Source organism: Meleagris gallopavo, unplaced genomic scaffold, assembly GCF_905368555.1.
Source record: "Meleagris gallopavo unplaced genomic scaffold, MGAL_WU_HG_1.1 scaffold_9, whole genome shotgun sequence".
In the NCBI taxonomy this organism is placed as follows: domain Eukaryota; kingdom Metazoa; phylum Chordata; class Aves; order Galliformes; family Phasianidae; genus Meleagris; species Meleagris gallopavo.
In genome coordinates this window covers 45,473-62,648 of record NW_028147023.1, presented here as the reverse complement: position 1 = coordinate 62,648, position 17,176 = coordinate 45,473, and the positions used below count along the sequence as shown (strand labels likewise).

The 17,176-nt window shown below is 64.5% G+C and overlaps 3 protein-coding genes across 6 annotated transcripts; 1 reads left to right on the top strand and 2 right to left on the bottom strand.

Annotated features, from left to right (window-relative positions):
* Positions 1-458: 458 nt before the first annotated feature.
* KEAP1 (kelch like ECH associated protein 1) lies at positions 459-5,132 on the top strand. The gene is made up of 5 exons (XM_085215222.1): positions 459-1,001; positions 1,720-2,408; positions 2,942-3,147; positions 3,673-3,849; positions 4,678-5,132. The coding sequence occupies exons 1-5, from the start codon at positions 459-461 to the stop codon at positions 4,854-4,856; spliced, it is 1,794 nt and encodes a 597-aa protein (XP_085071348.1). The 3' UTR covers positions 4,857-5,132.
* On the bottom strand, positions 5,060-8,269 carry SPC24 (SPC24 component of NDC80 kinetochore complex). Of its 4 annotated transcripts, none has more exons than XM_085215231.1 (6): positions 7,953-8,269; positions 7,529-7,727; positions 6,823-6,967; positions 5,918-6,010; positions 5,754-5,827; positions 5,060-5,274 (listed from the first exon to the last, which is right to left on the bottom strand). In XM_085215231.1, the coding sequence occupies exons 1-6, from the start codon at positions 8,184-8,186 to the stop codon at positions 5,168-5,170; spliced, it is 852 nt and encodes a 283-aa protein (XP_085071357.1). In that variant the 5' UTR covers positions 8,187-8,269; the 3' UTR covers positions 5,060-5,167. The 4 variants fall into 4 exon arrangements, with proteins under 4 accessions (XP_085071357.1, XP_085071356.1, XP_085071358.1 ...); XM_085215230.1 differs by having other exon boundaries at positions 5,751-5,827; positions 7,953-8,253; XM_085215232.1 differs by having other exon boundaries at positions 5,751-5,827; positions 7,980-8,251.
* A 58-nt stretch (positions 8,270-8,327) lies between these two features.
* On the bottom strand, positions 8,328-14,569 carry PDE4A (phosphodiesterase 4A; the record flags this gene model as incomplete). Its single annotated transcript, XM_085215188.1, has 8 exons — positions 8,328-10,086; positions 10,381-10,563; positions 11,364-11,486; positions 12,044-12,198; positions 12,851-12,950; positions 13,418-13,582; positions 14,130-14,228; positions 14,390-14,569. Coding segments are annotated over 8 exons (1,212 nt in total), but the record flags the coding sequence as incomplete, so codon positions are not given.
* Between the last annotated feature and the right edge of the window lie 2,607 nt (positions 14,570-17,176).

The following is a 17,176-nucleotide window of genomic DNA, read 5'->3' as shown; positions in this document are numbered from 1 at the left end:
GCACCAGTAGCACCGGTACCACTGGTACCACCAGTCCCACCATTGACAGCACGATCAGCGCTGGTAGCACCGACACCAGTACCATCAGCACCACCGGTACCACCCGACCCATCATTGGCAGCAGCACCAGCAGCACCAGCACCACCAGTACCACCAGACCCATCACTGACAGCCCTACTGGAACCACCAGACCCATCAGTGACAGCAGCACCAGCACCACCAGTACCATCGGAGCCATCATTGCCAACCCCGCTGGTCCCACCAGCCCCATCACAGACGGCCCCACTGGTACCACCGGACCCATCATCGCCAGCCCTACCAGAACCAACCCCACCGGTCCCACCAGCCCCATCATTGCCAGCCCCACCGGTCCCACCGGCACCGGCGCCATCGCCACCCCGCCTCCCTCCCCTCCCCCCTCCCGGGGGGCCGGCCATGCCCCCCACCCCCCGGGCCCCATGTACGGCCCCGAATGCCACGCGGAGGTGACGCCGTCCCCGCAGGGTCACCGCTCCTTCCGCTACGCCCTGCAGGAGCACCCGCGCCAGGCCCTGGCCGTCATGAACCAGCTGCGGCTCAGCCGGCAGCTCTGCGACGTCACCCTGCGGGTGCGCTACGGCGACGGCCCCCCCACCGACTTCCCGGCTCACAAAGTGGTCTTGGCCTCCTCCAGCCCCGTCTTCAGGGCCATGTTCACGGCGGGGCTGCGGGAGCAGGCCATGGAGGTGGTGCCCATCGAAGGGGTGCACCCGCGGGTGATGGAGCGGCTGCTGGAGTTCGCCTACACGGCGTCCATCTCGGTGGGGGAGCGCTGCGTGCTGCACGTGATGAGCGGGGCCGTCATGTACCAGATCGACAGCGTGGTGCGCGCCTGCTGCGACTTCCTGCTGCAGCAGCTCGACCCCAGCAACGCCATCGGCATCGCCAACTTCGCCGAGCAGATCGGCTGCACCGAGCTGCACCAGCGCGCCAGGGAGTACATCTACATGCACTTTGCTGAGGTGGGGTGGAGAAGGGAGGAGTTATGGGGGGGCTACGGGGGGATCTGGGGGTCCTGGGGGACGCGGGGATGCTATAAAGCCGTCAGCATCGCCAACTTCGCCGAGCAGATCGGCTGCACCAGCGCGCCAGGGAGTGCATCCACATGCACTGTGCTGAGGTGGGGTGTCAAGGGGAGGAGCACGGGGGGGCCGTGGGGGTCCTGGGGGGTGATGGGGATCCTGGGGATGCCATAATGCCATCAACATCACCAGCGTTGCCGAGCAGATGAGCTGTGCTGAGCTGCGCCGATGTGCCAGGCTGTGCGCTGCGCTGAGGTGGGGCGTTGGGGGATATGGGGAAGTGTGGGGGGCCAAGGAGGTCCTGGGGGGCTGTGGGGCTCCTGGGGGACCCGGGGACCCCACAGCGCCATCAGCATTGCCAGCTTTGCCAAGCAGACCGGGTGCTGCCATCGGGATAGGAGTGATGGCAGTGGGATGGGGGTTGGCGTCGCCGTCCCAGGAGGTGTCACCAGGACACGAGTGGTGGTAATGGGACAGGGGCTGGTGTCACCAAACTGCGAGGTGTTGGGTTGGTGTCACCAAACTGCGAGGTGTTGGGTTGGTGTCACCATATCAAGGTGTTGGGTTGGTGTCACCACCCCAGGAGCTGTTGGGGGTCGGGGTCCCCGTCCCACCCGCAGCTCCATCGCCGCAGCCCCGTCCCCCCGTCCCCCCGCAGGTATCCAAGCAGGAGGAGTTCTTCAACCTGTCCCACTGCCAGCTGGCCACGCTCATCAGCCGCGACGAGCTGAACGTGCGCTGCGAGTCGGAGGTGTTCCACGCCTGCATCAACTGGGTGCAGTACGACTGCGAGCAGCGGCGGCCGTACGTGCAGGCATTGCTGCGCGCCGTGCGCTGCCACGCGCTGACGCCGCATTTCCTGCAGATGCAGCTGCAGAAGTGCGAGCTGCTGCGCTCCGACGCGCGCTGCAAGGATTACCTGGCGCAGATCTTCCAGGACCTCACCCTGCACAAACCCACCCCCCAGGTGCAGCCCGGCAGAGCCCCCAAAGTGGGGCAGCTCATCTACACGGCCGGCGGTTACTACCGGCAGTCGCTGGGCTACCTGGAGGCCTTCAACCCCCGCGACGGCTCCTGGGTGCGCCTGGCCGACCTGCAGGTGCCGCGCAGCGGGTTGGGGGGCTGCGTGGTGGGGGGGCTCTTCTACGCCGTCGGGGGGAGGAACAATTCGCCCGACGGCAACACCGACTCGGCCGCCATCGACTGTTACAACCCCATGACCAACCGCTGGTCGCCCTGCGCCCCGATGAGCGTCCCCCGCAACCGCATCGGGGTGGGGGTGATCGATGGGATGATCTACGCCGTGGGGGGGTCGCACGGCTGCGTGCATCACAGCAGTGTGGAGAGGTGAGGGGGGGGAGGGGGCAGGTGTGACCTGGGGGGTCCGGGTCCGGTCTGGGAGATGTGGATCAGTTCTGGAGGGGCGCAGATCTGGTCTAGGGGGAGCACGGGTCTGACCTGGGGGGCACAGATCTGTCTTGGGGGGTCCAGGCCTGTCCTGGTGGACGTGGATCTGTACTGGAGTGGCACAGATCTGGCCTGGGGGGACACAAGTTTGTCCTGAGGGGGTCCAGGCCTGGCCAGGGGGGGCATGGATCTGGCCCGGGGGTCACAAGTCTGTCCTGGGGGGTCCAGGCCTGTCCTGGGGGATGTGGATCTGCCCCGGGGGGGGGCACGGGTCTGACCTCAGTGGACACGGCTCCGCCCTGGGGGCGGGGGGGGGGGGGGCCTGAGTCCAACAACAGCAGCCGAGAGTCGCCTCGGGGGGGGCGGCACCAAATCCGCCCTGAGGTTGGTGATAGAAGCCGGAGGGGCTGCCCTGGGGGGGCCCCGTCTGAGTGTGGCTGCCCCCCCTGCCCCCCCCCCCCCCCCCCCCCCAGGTACGAGCCGGAGCGGGACGAGTGGCAGCTGGTGGCCCCGATGCTGACGCGGCGCATCGGGGTTGGGGTGGCGGTGCTGAACCGGCTGCTGTACGCCGTGGGGGGCTTCGATGGCACCGCGCGGCTGCGCTCAGCTGAGTGCTACCATCCCGAGCGCGACGCGTGGAGGGCCATCGCGCCCATGGCCAGCATCCGCAGCGGCGCCGGTGAGCGTGGGGGGGGGCGGGGGGTCCTGGGAGGGGTTGTCCTGAGTCCCTCCTGTCCTCCGGTCTTTCTGTTCTCCTGTCAGTCTGTCCATCCATCATCCCATCCTCCCACCATCCCCAGCCCTCCATGATTCTACCATTCTGTTCTCCCATCCCTGTGCCTCGCTCCCATCTTTCCACCATTCCCACCCTTCCCAGACCCCACCCTTCCATCACCCTGCCCTCCTGCGGTGCCATCCTCCAGCCGCGACCCTACACCTCAGTGATCCCACCCTTCTCCAATCCCACCCTTCCGTGACCCCACCGCTCCATGACCCCAATCCTTGGGATCCCATCCTCCTCCAACCTCACCCTTCCTTGCCCCCAGTCGTTGTGACCCCCCCCCCCTTCTGCGATCCCAGTCCTCGTGATCCCACCTTTCCTGTCAGTCCTCGTGATCCCACCTTTCCACCACCCACCCTTCCCTAACCCCAATCCATCAGATGCCACGACCCCAATCCTTACGATCCCCGCTCCCCCCCCCAGGGGTCTGCGCCCTCAACAACTGCATCTACGCCATGGGGGGCTACGATGGGACGGATCAGCTCAACAGCACCGAGCGTTACGACGTGGAAAGCGACACGTGGAGCTTCGTGGCCCCCATGCGTTACCGCCGCAGCGCCCTCGGCGTCACCGTGTACCAGGGCAAGATCTACGTGCTGGGTGGGTGGGGGTCCGGGGGTCCCGGGGCTGTTGGTTGGGGTCTCATTGCGAGATCTACACATTGGGCTGGTGGGGGGACTCGGGGTTGGGGGCCCCATGGGGTCGGTTGGGTTGGGGTCTCGTTGCAAGATTTACGCCTTGGGGTGGTGGGGGCCTTGAGCGTGGGGTCCCACGGGGGTCCCAATGCTGTTGGGTTGGGGTCCCAATGCAAGGTCTATGTTTTGGGTTGGTGGGGGTCTTGGGGGTTCCCAATACTATAACAGGGGGGTTTATTTTGGCACGGTGGGGGGGTCTTTGTGGGGCTCACTCATCGTAGTAATGGGTGGGGGTCCCATCACAGTAATGCTGTGGGGTGGGCAGGGGTCCATAGGGCGGAGGTCCCATCACAATAACCCTGATGGGGCGTTGGGGTTCACGGGGTGGGGGTCCCATCACAGTAATGCTGTGGGGTGGGTGGGGGTCCCATCACAATAACCCTGATGGGGTGGTGGGGGTCCAGGGGGCGGGGGTCCCATCACAGTAATGCTGTGGGGTGGGTGGGGGTCCCATCACAATAACCCTGATGGGGTGGTGGGGGTCCACGGGGCGGGGGTCCCATCACAGTAATGCTGTGGGGTGGGTGGGGGTCCCATCACAATAACCCTGATGGGGTGGTGGGGGTCCACGGGGCGGGGGTCCCATCACAGTAATGCTGTGGGGTGGGTGGGGGTCCCATCACAATAACCCTGATGGGGTGGTGGGGGTCCATAGGGCAGGGGTCCAGCACAGTAATGCTGTGGGGCAGATGGGGGTCCAGGGGGCGGGGGTCCTGATGCCGTGTGCGCGCAGGGGGCTACGACGGCCACACGTTCCTGGACTCGGTGGAGTGCTACGACCCGGCGGAGGACGCGTGGACGGAGGTGACCCGCATGACGTCGGGCCGCAGCGGCGTCGGGGTGGCCATCACCATGGAGCCCTGCAGGCCGGGCCAGCGCAAGCCGGGCCAGCACCACGAGTGCCCCTGTTAGCCGCGGCGCCGCCGTGGGGCCGGGCTGGGGGGGCACAAGGCTGCAGCCCCCCTCCCCCCCATCTCTCTCCTCACGGCGGCGTGGCGTTGGACTGAGCCCTCGGGACTCTGGGGGGGGGGTGATGGGACGCCCAGGACCCCCACCCCCATTCTTCATCCCTTTTCCTCCTCCTGGCTGGGGAGCCCCCACATCTCCCAGCCCCATTCTGCAGCGCTGGACTGGTTTTAATGATTTTTTTTGTTGTTGTTACAGGAATAAAAAGGCCTTTGCGATTAATTAAGAGGCTGGGGGGGGTCCGGGGGGGTGGGCGCTCACCACGCCGTGGGCACCAGGCTCCACAAGTAATCGCTGATGAAGCAGCGCGAGTGGTGGCTGCCATCCATGTTGATGGGCTGAGCGATGTCGGGGCCGTAGTGAACTGGGGGGGGAAAGGGCGGGTTAGAATAGGTGGGGGGGGGTCAAGGTGTGACCTTGGGGTGCACAGCTCTGTCCTGGTGGATGTAAATCTGTCCTGCTGGGTGTGGATCTGTCCTGGGGGGGAGGGGGGGGGGGGGGGGGGGGGGTCAAAGTCCACCCTTGGAGATACGGATCTGCCCTTGGGAGCCATAGATCTGCCCTGGGAGGGGAGGGAGGGGGGTCTGGGTTTAATAACACAAGCACAGAATTGCCCGGGGGGGGGGGCAATAAATCTGCACCATGGGGGCACCCCAGAGCTGGTGATAGAAACCAAAAGCTGCCCTTGGGGGTGGAGGGGGGAGGGGGGGGGAAAGAGGGGCAATAAATCTGCTCCAGTGGTGCTAATGGAAGCTAAAAGCAACCCTGAGGGGTGGGGGGGGGGATGTAAAGAGGATTTGGGGTACAATTGGGGAGGGGGGGTGAGGGAGGAGTGCTCACTGCCTTTGATCCGCGCTGGCTCAGCCTCGTAGTCCCAATCGATGCGGCTGATCTTGTAGTACAGCTGTGTCACGTAGCTGTTGGGGGGGGTGGGGGCAAGCGTTAGCATGTTTCAGCCCCCCCTCCCCCCCTCCCACCCCCGATGTCCCCACGGATCCCCATCTCACGCTGCTGAGGGCACCGCCTCGTCCTCCTGCTCGCCGTCCTCCTGCAGCCGCCGGCTCCGCTCCCGCAGCTCCTCCAGCTCCTGGCGCAGGGCGGTGGGGCAGTGAAGGATGGCAGCGGGTGGTGTGACCCCCCCTGGAGCCCCCCCACCTCCCCCTTCAAGCCCCAGCTGGGGCAGATTCAGAAAGGGAAAGCTCTGTTCTAATGACATTTTTGGGTACGGCCAACCGTTGGTCAACCAGGACGCCATCGGTTCTCTGGGCCATCAGGATACGCTGCTGGCTCACGGTCAACCACTGGTCAACTGTTGGTCAACCATTGGCCAACTGTTGGCCTTCTTGGCCGTAAGAGCACACCGATGGCTCCTGGTCACACGGTCGACCATCACTGATCAACCATTGGCTACCATTGGTCAACTGTTAGGCTGCAAGGGCGCACCAATGGCTCATGGTCAGCTTGTTGGCCACCATTGGTCCAAAGCTGGCAATCGCTGGTCAACCATTAGAACATAAAGGCACAATGCTGGCTCATGGTCACCCTGTGGGCCACCACCGGTCAACCATTGGCTACCAGTGGTCAACCATTATGCTACAAACCACACCAGCGGCTCATGGTCAACTGCTGGTCAGCGGTTGGCCGACTGCTGGTCTTCCTGGCCATCAGGGCACACTGCTGGCTCCTGGTCACCCTGTTGGCCACCAGTGGTCAACCATTGCTCAACCATTGGACCATCGGGGCACACTGCTGCTCACGGTCACCCTGTTGGCCACCACCAGTCAACCACCGGCCACCATCAGCCTTCTTGGCCACGAGGAGGCGCCGCTGGCTCACAGTCACAACCAACCACTGCCCACCCAACGGTCGGCCACCAGCCCCCCGCGTCCATCCTCGCAGCCCCCAAGGATATCAGTTGTGGGCCCGCAGGCTCCCAGCGGCCTCCTGCACCCTCTCCACCTCCTCCTGCAGTTCCTTCCGCCGCTGCCTGCAGCGCCGCAGCTCCTCCTCGCGCTCCAACAAACTCCGCGCCACCTCCTCCTCCACCGCCGTCAGCTCTGCGGGAGGCGCCGGGGTGGGTGGGGGTCATGGGGGGCTGCAAAACTCCTTCCCCCCCTCCTCCTCCCCACCCTCACTTCCCAGCATCATTGCACTCAGCCCGGCCCTGGCTGTGCCCCCCGCTTCCCGAAATAATAATAATATATAGGGGTAACACAGCCCCTTCTTGGGGTCTGCATGGGGGCTGCCCCCCCTCCCTGTGCCCCCCCCATCCGATACAGAGGGCACTTGGGGGGGCACCGATTTATTGCTTCACCTCCATGGGGTGGAACACCTCCCCCCACACACCCACCCACCACCCTGTGAGTTTTGGGGCGGGGGGAGCACACAGCAGGCTCCCCCCCAAACCCCTCCACCCCTTCACGGGTTCCTGTGCAAAAAGAAGAGTGAGCAGAAGAATTTGGGGGGGGAAACCCTAAAATTGGAACACACACACACACACACACACACAATCCGTGCACCACCCCCCCCCCCCCCGGGCCAGTTGTGTTGACCCCTCCCCCATCCAAATAAATGGCTTTTGGGTAATGGATGGATGGGGGGGGGGGGTGGGCACCCACCGGTGACGAGGCGGGCGGCGGAGCTCTGGGCATCCAGCAGGCGATCCTCGGCGCGGCTGCGCTTCTCCAGGCTGCGGCGCAGGCGGGCGCCGGCCCAGTCCTCCACCAGCACCTTCAGCAGCTCCTTGCTCACCTCCTCCAGCTCGCACAGCCGCTCGCTCACCATGGTGGGGGCTGCGGGGGGGCGCAGTGATAGGGGCTGGGGGGGAGAAAGGGTGATGGGTAGGGGCAGGAATGGGGGCTGGGAGGGAGAAAGGGGGGTCTGGGGGGGCAGGGGTGACGGTTGGGAGAAGGAATGGGGGCTGTGGGGGCAGGAATGGGGGTCTGGGGGTAAGAAGGTGGGTCGGGGGGGGCAGGGGGTGAGGGGCGGGGGCAATAATGGGAGCTGGGGGGGGTGGTGGGCAGAGGGCCACGGGGAGCTCACAATCGCTCCGGGGGGGGGAGGACGGACCCCAGCTCCGCGTTGCGCCCCCACCCCCGTTACCTCCGCTCCGGTCCCGCAGTTGGGGGTTGGGGGGGGGGGGGCAGCGGCACCGCGCGCGGCTCGTTTTGAATCGAATGGGCGGAGCCGCTGCTGCGCATGCGTGATGCCGCCCGTCGTAACGAGGAGCCGCCAGGGGGCGCTAGAGGCGGCCGTGCCGCACCGGGGCCCTTCCATCCGGCCCGGAGGTTCCGCATCGCCTCTCTATGGTACGGCTGGAGTTAAGGAACTCGCCAAGACCCCCAAAGACCCCCCCAAAATCCAAGCCCCAACTTCCGAACCCGGACCCCCCCCCAAACACAGCTCCCCCCACACACATTCCCTTCTCCTCTTTATTTGAGCTCGTTGCACAACACAGATATATATTTATATAGAGAGAGTAATTTTTTTCCGGGGGGGGGACACGCACGGGAGAAGGGGAAGGAGACCACCGGGGGGGTTACCTGGGGGGATCTTATTTCCCCCCCCCGGGGGTCGCGGTTATTCACAGTCTATACAGCACCGCCTGCATACAAAAATAAAAGCTCTACGCGCTCCCCCCCCCCATCACCCCCCCTCACTTTGGCTCTGCCCCCCCCCACAAAACCTGGGGGGTTGGAGGGTGACGTGTGGGGGGGTCTGCAACCCCCCTTCCCCCCACCCCCCTCCACTTCCCAGCATCATTGCACTCAGCCCGGCCCTGGCTGTGCCCCCCCCCAAAAAAATAATATATAGGGGCAACACAGCCCCAGTGCTACAGAAATGGTGCCCCCCCCCGGGCTGTCTGCATGGGGGCCCCCCCGGTCCAATACAGAAGGCACCTGGGGGGGGTGTAACAGTGGGGGGGGCACCTATTTATTGCTTCACCTCCATGGGGGGGAACACCCCCCCACACACACCCACCACCCTGTGAGTTTTGGGGTGGGGGGAGAACACAGCGGGCTCCCCCCCAACCTGCCCACCCCCTCATGGGTCCCTGTGCAAAAATAGGAGTGAGCAGAAGAATTGGGGGGGGGGGGGCAGCACACCGAAATTGGGGGAAAAACCCCAAATTGGAACACACACACTCCATGCCCCCCCCCCCCCCCCCAGGGCAGCTGTGTTGTCTCCCACCCCCAAATAAATGGCTTTTGGGTGAGGGATGGGGGGGGGGGGAATGTACCCCATTAAAATCCCTCTCTGTTCCCCCCTCCCAAAATAAAGTAAAATAAATCTCAGTTTTGCTTGGGGTGGGGGAGGGGGCGACACAACACCGCGCCATTCCTGTATAATAACCCCATAAGCTGGGGGGGGGCACTGGGGGTCCCCACACCCCATAGAGACCCCATGTGGAGGGAATGCTGCCATGGGTGGGGGGGTCACCACTCTCCCCCCCACCCATAAAAGCCCCATAATGTGTGTGGGGTGAGTCACCACCTCCCCCCATAGAAACCCCATAAGGATAAAGTGACGCCGTCGAGGGGGGTCACCAGTTGTCCCCCCCATAGAAAACCCCATAAGGAGAGGTGGTGCCAGTGGGGGGGTCACCACTCTCCCCCCCATTGAAACTCTATGGGGAGGGGTTGATGCTGTTGGGGGGGGTCACCACATTCCCCTCCACCCATAGAAACACCCATAATGTGTGGGGGGGGGGGGTGTCACTGCTCTCCCCCTATAGAAACCCCATAGGGAGGGGGTGATGCTATGGGGGGGCACCACTTCCCTCCCACAGAAACCCCATAAGGATGAGGTTGTGCCAATGGGGGGGGGCGGGTCACCGCTCCCCCCCCTCCAGTAGAGACCCCCATAATGTGGAGAGGGGTCACCACTTCCCCCCCATAGAAACCCCCTAAGAAGCGGTGCTGCCGTGGGGGGGGGTCATCCATCATCCCCATCGCCCCCCCAGCTGGGCTCAGCTCAGCTCAGAGCTGCTTTCCCGAGGCGGGGGGGGTGTCCCCCCCGGGGAGGGGGGGTCGTTTCCCGGGTTGGGGGGGGGGATGCGCTGTCGGTACCACTCGTGGTTGTGCTGCAGCGCCTGCAGCATTTCCTGCGCTTCGGGTCGCACCAACGCAGCCCACGTCTCCCAGAGCGGCTGCACCACCTCCTCGATGAAACACACCTGGGGGGGTCAGAGGTCAGGGTCACCTGGGGTCACGGGAGGAAGGGGTCATGTGGGGGGTCAGGGATTGGAGGTCAATGGGTGGTGGCGGTGGGATGGGGGGGTCGTGATCTCTGTACCCCCCCCCGTGGATATGGGGACGCAATGGGGACACCTCGGGGACCCCTCAACTCCCCATCCCCACCACAGCCATAATAGAACCCCGAATTGGGGGTGACCCCACAGCTCCCCCTCCCCACCCAGCACCCACACCCACAGCAGCCCCCATTCCCCCCCCCAGGCCCCCCGTCCCACCTGTGCCCTCTCGATGGACGCGGTGCCGCGGTCGCACATGGCGCTGACCTCCATGCCGCGCTGCCGCTCGCGGTCGCCCTGCTGGAAGAATTCCTCCATGATGCGCTCGGACCATTGGCGGGACAGCGGCAGCGCCCGCGTCGGGTTGCTGAGATCCGCGCAGTGCACGACGGCACGCAGCACCTGCGGGAGCCCAGTGTGACCCCAGTGTGACCCCAAAGGGACCCCAAAGGGACCCCACTGTGACCCCAAAGAGACCCCAAAGGGACCCCAATGAGACCCCAGTGTGACCCCAGTGTGATGCCAAAGGGACCCCAGTGTGACCCCAGTGTGACCCCAAAGAGACCCCAATGAGACCCCAGTGTGACCCCAAAGGGACCCCACTGTGACCCCAGTGTGACCCCAAAGAGACCCCAAAGGGACCCCAAAGGGACCCCAATGAGACTCCACTGTGACCCCAAAGAGACCTCAATGAGACCCCAGTGTGACCCCAAAGGGACCCTAATAAGACCCCAGTGTGACCCCAAAGGGACCCCAATGAGACTCCAGTGTGACCCCAAAGGGACCTCAATGGGACCCCACTGTGACTGCAATGTGACCTCAGTGTGACCCCACTGCAACCCCACTGTGACCCCACTGCAACCCCACTGTGACCCCAAAGTGTCCCCAGAGTGATTCCACAGTGAGCCTACTGTGAACCCAAAGGGACCCCACTGTGTCCCCACTGTGACTCCAATGTGACCCCACTGCAACCCCAGTGCGACCCCAGTGTGACCCCAACGTGTCCCCATTGTGCCCCAATGTGACTCCAACGTGTCCCCAAGGTGGCCCCACTGTGACTCCAATGTGTGCCCAATGTGACCCCAATGTGCTCCCAGTGAGACCCCAAAGTGACCGCAATGTGACCCACTGCAATGCTACCGTGACACCAAGGCGACCCCACTGTGCCCCCAGTGCCCCCCCCCAGTCCCCCCCGCCCCCACCTGGATGCGCGCGCTGTCGCTGTGCAGTCGCAGCGCCCCGCTGTCCGTCAGCTGCTTTGTCCGCACCACCGCCCTGAGGTCGGCCAGCAGCGCCACGTGCCGGGCCATGTCGGTGGCCAGGACCTGGGGGGGCGGCGGGGGGGGCAGGGAGCCGCGTCAGAACAGCGCCTGGGTCACGTCGTGGGGCACCGGCCCTCCCACGGCCGCGGGGACGCGGCGGGGCACCTTGGGGACACCGCAGCTCCACGGCCGTGGCCACGGGGACACACTGGGCACACTTTGGGGTGGCTGTGGGGCGCTATGGGGTGCTGCGGGGTGGCTATGGGGCACTATGGGGTGCTATGGCGTGGTTATGGGGTGGCTATGGGGCAGCTATGGAGCACTGTGGGGTTGTTATGGGGTGGTTATGGGGCGCTAGGGGGCAGCTATGGGGCACTATGGGGCAGCTATGGGGCTCTATGGGGCAGCTATGGGGCGCTATGGGGCAGCTATGGGGCTCTATGGGGCAGCTATGGGGTGCTATGGGGCAGCTATGGGGCTCTATGGGGCAGCTATGGGGCAGCTATGGGGCTCTATGGGGCAGCTATGGGGCTCTATGGGGCGCTATGGGGCAGCTATGGGGCTCTATGGGGCAGCTATGGGGCAGCTATGGGGCTCTATGGGGCAGCTATGTTCCGCACCACATCGGTGACGATGGCGCGGAGGCGGCGGCGCTGCGCGCTGCTGAGGTTCTGGAAGATGTCGCAGCCGTCGTCGCGCAGCAGCCGGAAGCCGACGGCCACGTGGTGCTGCTCCAACACCGACTGCTGGTCGTACAGCTGGGCCAGGGCTGAGTCTGAGGGCACAGCGAGTGTGCGAGGGTGAGCGTGCAAGGGGTGCGTGTGCAAGGGGTGGGCGTGCAAGGGGTGCGTGTGCAAGGGGTGGGCGTGCAAGGGGTGCGTGTGCAAGGGGTGGGCGTGCAAGGGGTGTGACGCGCATGTGTGGTGTGTGATGGGGGGTGTGGGAGTGGGGTGCGTGGGGGAGTGGGTGAGAGGGGGGAGTGCAAAAGGCGTGCGAGGGGAAGTGTGTAAGAAGTGTGCAAGGGGCGGGTGTGAGAGGAGCGGAGGGGATGGGTGTGAAAAGTGTGCGAGGGGGAGGATATGGGGGTTGTGTGAGGAGAAAGTGTGTGGTAGGCGTGCAAGAGGCGGCGTGCAAGGGGAAGTGTGCAAGAAGCGTGCAAGGAGGAGTGTGTGAGACAGGTGTGCAAAGCATGCAAAGGGGAAGCTGACTGCAAGGCGCGTGCAAGGGGCAAGCATGCAGCAGGGGTGCGAGAGGGAAGCGTGCAACAGGAGTGCAAGGGGGGAGCGCTGCACACAGCACGCTTTGCACACGGCAGGCTTTGCACACAGCAGGCCTTGCACACGGCACGCTTTGCACACGGCACGCTTTGCACACAGCAGGCTTTGCACACGGCACGCTTTGCACACTTTTTTGCACGCGGCACTGACTGGTGCTGATGAGGAACTGATTGGTGACCCCGGGGTGATCGACGTCGTGGATGGCGGCGGCGAAGAGGGCGGCCAGAACCTCCAGGTCTGAGAACACCGCCTGGGGGGGGGCAGCAATTAACGAACCCGCTAATTAAGGACCTTTATAAGGACCCTGGGACCCCCGTGACCCCCACCACCTCCCCACGACCCCCTGCAAACCCACAACCCCCGGTGACCCCATGTCCCCCTTGACCCCCATGACCCTTGGTGACCCCCACGAGCCCCACAACCCCTTGACCCCCATGGCTCCTGGTGACCCCCACGACCCACAACATCCCCACAACCCCTGGTGACCCCGTGACCCCATGACCCCTGGTGACCCCGTGACTCCCATGACCCTAAGACCCCCATGACCCCTAGTGACTCCCATGACCCCTGGTGACCCCGTGACTCCCATGACCCTACGACCCCCATGACCCCTAGTGACTCCCATGACCCAGGTGACCCCCACCAACCCCGTGACCACCACCCCCCCCACTCTGTGACCCCCACGACCCCCGGTGACCCCGTGACCCCGTGACCCACGCGCAGGGCGGTGCAGCGCAGCAGGACGTGCGCGGCATGCAGGACGTCGGCCGCATGCAGGCTGCAGTGATAGGCCACGTCCCGCCGGTAGCGCAGCTCCAGCGCCTGCGAGAAGCGCAGCAGAACCGGCAGCGGGATGGAGAAGCGGCGGGGCAGCCCACGTTCCTACAGGGGACATGGGGGTAAAGGGGGCTGCGGGGGGACATGGGGGGATATGGGGGGATACGGGGCTTTGGGGAGTTCTAGAGGGGGATATGGGGGGTAAAGGGTAGATATGGGGGGATACGGGGTTTTGAGGGGGTTCCATGGGGCCATGGGGGGCTATGGAGGGGATATGGGGTTTGGGGGGTTCTATGGGGGGGTTAATATGGTCTTTCTAAGGGGTTTTGGAGGGTCCTATGGGGTTCTATGGGAGATATGGGGTTCTGTGGGGGGCTATGGGAGGTTATGGGGGGCTATGGGGTTTTGGGGGTTTCTATGGGGTTCCATGAGGGGTTATGAGGGGTTTAAGGGGGGCTACGTGGGTTAGGGGGGCTTCTATGGGGTGCTATGGGGTTCTACGGGGTTCGATGGCTTTCTATGGAGTCTTATGGGGTTCTATGGGGTTTCTACAGTGTTTCTATGGGATTCTATAGGATGGATTTTTTGGGGGGGGAGGCAGGATGTATTATGGGATGCATTTGGGGGGGGTGGTTGCAGTTCCCCCCCATACCTGGAAGACGCTGTAGACGATGCAGCTCAGGGAGCGGCCGCTGGAGAACTGAGCCACGCGGAAAATGTTCAGCCCCCACTCATTGAGGCTCTGCAGCTCCTGGGGGGAGGGGGGCAAAAATCACCCCCATGTGGAGCCCCCCCCACCCCATAGACCTCCACACCCCCCCCCCATGCATTGAGGCTGTGCAGCTCCTGGGGGGGGCCCAAAAATCACCCCCATGTGTTGTCCCCCCCCCCCACCCCACAGCCCCCCCCCACCTGTTCCAGCAGCTCCTCCTGGTCAGTGCTGACCCCGAAGCGGGGGATGGGGTCTGCAGCGGGGGGGGGCGCGGAGGGGGAGGGGACGCTGGGTGCTCCCCCCCCCCCCCCCCAGCGCTGAGGGGCGGCGGCTCCGCTTCCTTTGGGGGGGGGGGCGGTGGGAGATCCACGTCCGACTGAGGGTCTGGGGGGGGGGAAAGGGGTTATGGGGGGGCAAAAGGGAGGGTGAGTGTGCAGGGGGGGCAACGGGGTGTGCAAATGGGTGTGCAAAGTGGGGGGTGGGAAAGGGGGGTGTAAATGGGTGTGCAATGGGGGTGTGCAAGGAGGGATGGGTGTGCAAATGGGTGTGCAAACAGAACGGGTGTGCGGTGGGGGTTGTGCGTGCAACTGGGTGTGCAAAGGTGTGTGTAATTGGGTGGGTGTGCAAGGAGTGCGTGTGCAAACGTGAGTGTGTGAGAGCCAAGTGTGCAATGGGTGAGTGTGCGAGTGATGGGTGTGCAATGATGAGTGCGCATCGGGTGAGTGTGCAAGGCGTGGGTGTGCAAAGACGGGTGTGCAGGTGTGGGTGTGCATGGCTGAGTGTGCAAAGGTGGCTGTGCAAGGGGTGAGCGTGCAGAAGTGGGTGTGTAATGGGTGGTTGTGCAGGTGTGAGAGTACAAGGGGTGGGTGTGCAAACGTAGGTGTGCATGGATGGGGTGACTGCGAGGTGGGTGTGCAAGGAGCGAGTGTGCAAAGCGCTCGAGGCGGTGCTGCAATGGCGGGGGAGGGGCTCACCAAGGAAGGCGGCGGCGATGAAGGCGGTCACGTGACGCCGCTCCGTGAGTTGGGTCAGTTCTCGCGAGAGCGCGCGCTTCAGCTGCGGGGGAGGGGGGGGTTGTGGGGTCATCCGGTGGGGGGGGGGGGGTTATGAGGTTGGGGGGGGATTTGGGGGGCTTTGGGGCTATGGGGGGGCTATGGGGGCACGGGGTTATTGGGGGGTGGGGGGTTGGGGGAGGACGGGGTTATGGGGTTTATAGGGTGGGGGGTCATGGGGGGAGGGGTGTTTTGGGGTAATGGGGGGTGGGGGGCACCGGGGTTGTGTGGGGGAGAGGGGTGAAGGGGTTATGGGGGGTGGGGTGAGGGGGGTAATGGGGTGGGGGGGTTGTGGGCAAGTTTACCAGGTGGGGGGGGGTTGTGGGGTGGAGGGGAGGTGGGGGGTGGGGGGAAGGGGATGGGGGGGCTCTCGGGGGGGCACGGGTTATAAGGGAGGGGGTAATGGAGTCAGGAGTCCGGTGGGGGGGTGGGGAGGGGGACAAGGAATGGGGGGGCGCACAGGGCAGGGACCGGATGGGGGCCATTTCCCCCCCCCACCCCCACCCAGTGCATTGCCCCATAGCGGTGCTGTGCAGGTCGGGGGGGGGGGGGGGCACACGGCATGGAATGTCCCCGCCCCCCCCCCCCCCAAATTACCCCACACACAACGTGTGCCCCCCCCCGCCCCCCCCTCCGATGTCCCCACTCTGTCCTTCACCTGGCCCGGATGTGTGCCCCCCCCCCCCCCCCCCCCCCCCGCAGTGACTCATCCCAATGGCGGTGCCTCATTGCAGTACTGGGGGGGGCACAGAGCTGAGTGTCGTCCCCCCCCATTGAACCCAAACCCGCAAACCCCCCCATATCCCCCCTCCCCATTCCTGAGCTCACCATTTTGGGGGGGACATCACCCCTCCTCCATTTATTGCCCCCCCCCCAATTTTTTGCCCCCCTCCTCTCCATCCCCATTTTTTGGGGGGGGGGAACATCCTCCAGCCGCCCCCCCCCAGCCAATCAGAGCCCGCCGCCCCATCTCCATGGCAACCGCCGCATCCTGGGGAGGAACATCTGCATTATTATTATTAATAATAATAATTATTATTGTTATTAATAATCACTTTTTTCTCTGGGGACGACGACAGAGTTTAACCCTTTCTGTGCCACACCAAGGCAAGGGGGGGGGTCCCTATGGGGTTATATCAGTGCCCCCTCCCCAAAGCCCCCCCCCAATAACTGCTCCCCCCTCCCCGCCACAAAGACCATAACAGCACCACGACCCCCCAGCCGTGATTGGGGGGGGTCTCTATGGGGCTGTATTAGTGCCCCCCCCGAAATGGCTCCCCCAACCCCTCCCCAAAAAGCTCCTTCCATAACCACCTCCCCCCCGGCAATCTCACAATACCACGACCCCAGACAATGGGGGGGGATCCTTATGCAGATGGGCTGATTTTTTTTGGGGGGGGGGGTTGATATCCATATTTTAGCCCCCCTCCCCCCCTTACCTGCCCCCACCATCCCAGCAGCCGGGGCTGCGCGCACGTCTCGCAGAAGAAATCCACCAGAGGCATTTTGTCGGCTCCGGATGGGGAGGGGGGGGGCACACAGGACCCCCCCTCCCCTAAAATTGTGTGTGTGGATGTAGGGGGGGTCCCCCTCTTCACCCCCTCCCCTCCCAATAAGTAAATGAATAAATGAATAAGTAAATAGAACCCCTATGGACGCCCTACAGCGCTTGTGGGGGGGGTTCTGGGCATGGTGGGAGCTTGTGGGGGGCAAAAGGGAGGGTGAAATGCTGTCCCCCCCCCCAAAAAAAAAGAGCTGCTCCCACCTGAGGGGGGGGGTCCGCTCACATCGCTGTCGTGCCCCCCCCTCCCCACAACCCTCCGTTATGGAGGGGGGGGGGTCAGTGGGGGGACCCTGGGGGCATTGGGGGAAGGGATGGAAGGGTTCAAAGGGATTGGGGGGTGGCAGGGGACTCTATGGGGTTCTATAGGGTTC

Excerpts from the sequence above, each read along its gene's own strand:
- KEAP1 (XM_085215222.1), top strand. The coding sequence starts at position 459 with ATGTACGGCCCCGAATGCCACGCGGAGGTGACGCCGTCCCCGCAGGGT. Across the intron at positions 1,002-1,719 it reads TCTACATGCACTTTGCTGAG|GTATCCAAGCAGGAGGAGTT; the intron begins GTGGGGTGGAGA and ends GTCCCCCCGCAG. Across the intron at positions 3,850-4,677 it reads GGGCAAGATCTACGTGCTGG|GGGGCTACGACGGCCACACG; the intron begins GTGGGTGGGGGT and ends GTGTGCGCGCAG.
- SPC24 (XM_085215230.1), bottom strand. The coding sequence starts at position 8,186 with ATGGAAGGGCCCCGGTGCGGCACGGCCGCCTCTAGCGCCCCCTGGCGG. Across the intron at positions 6,968-7,528 it reads CGCCGCCCGCCTCGTCACCG|AGCTGACGGCGGTGGAGGAG; the intron begins GTGGGTGCCCAC and ends CGCCTCCCGCAG. Across the intron at positions 5,828-5,917 it reads GAGGCGGTGCCCTCAGCAGC|CTACGTGACACAGCTGTACT; the intron begins GTGAGATGGGGA and ends CCCCCCCAACAG.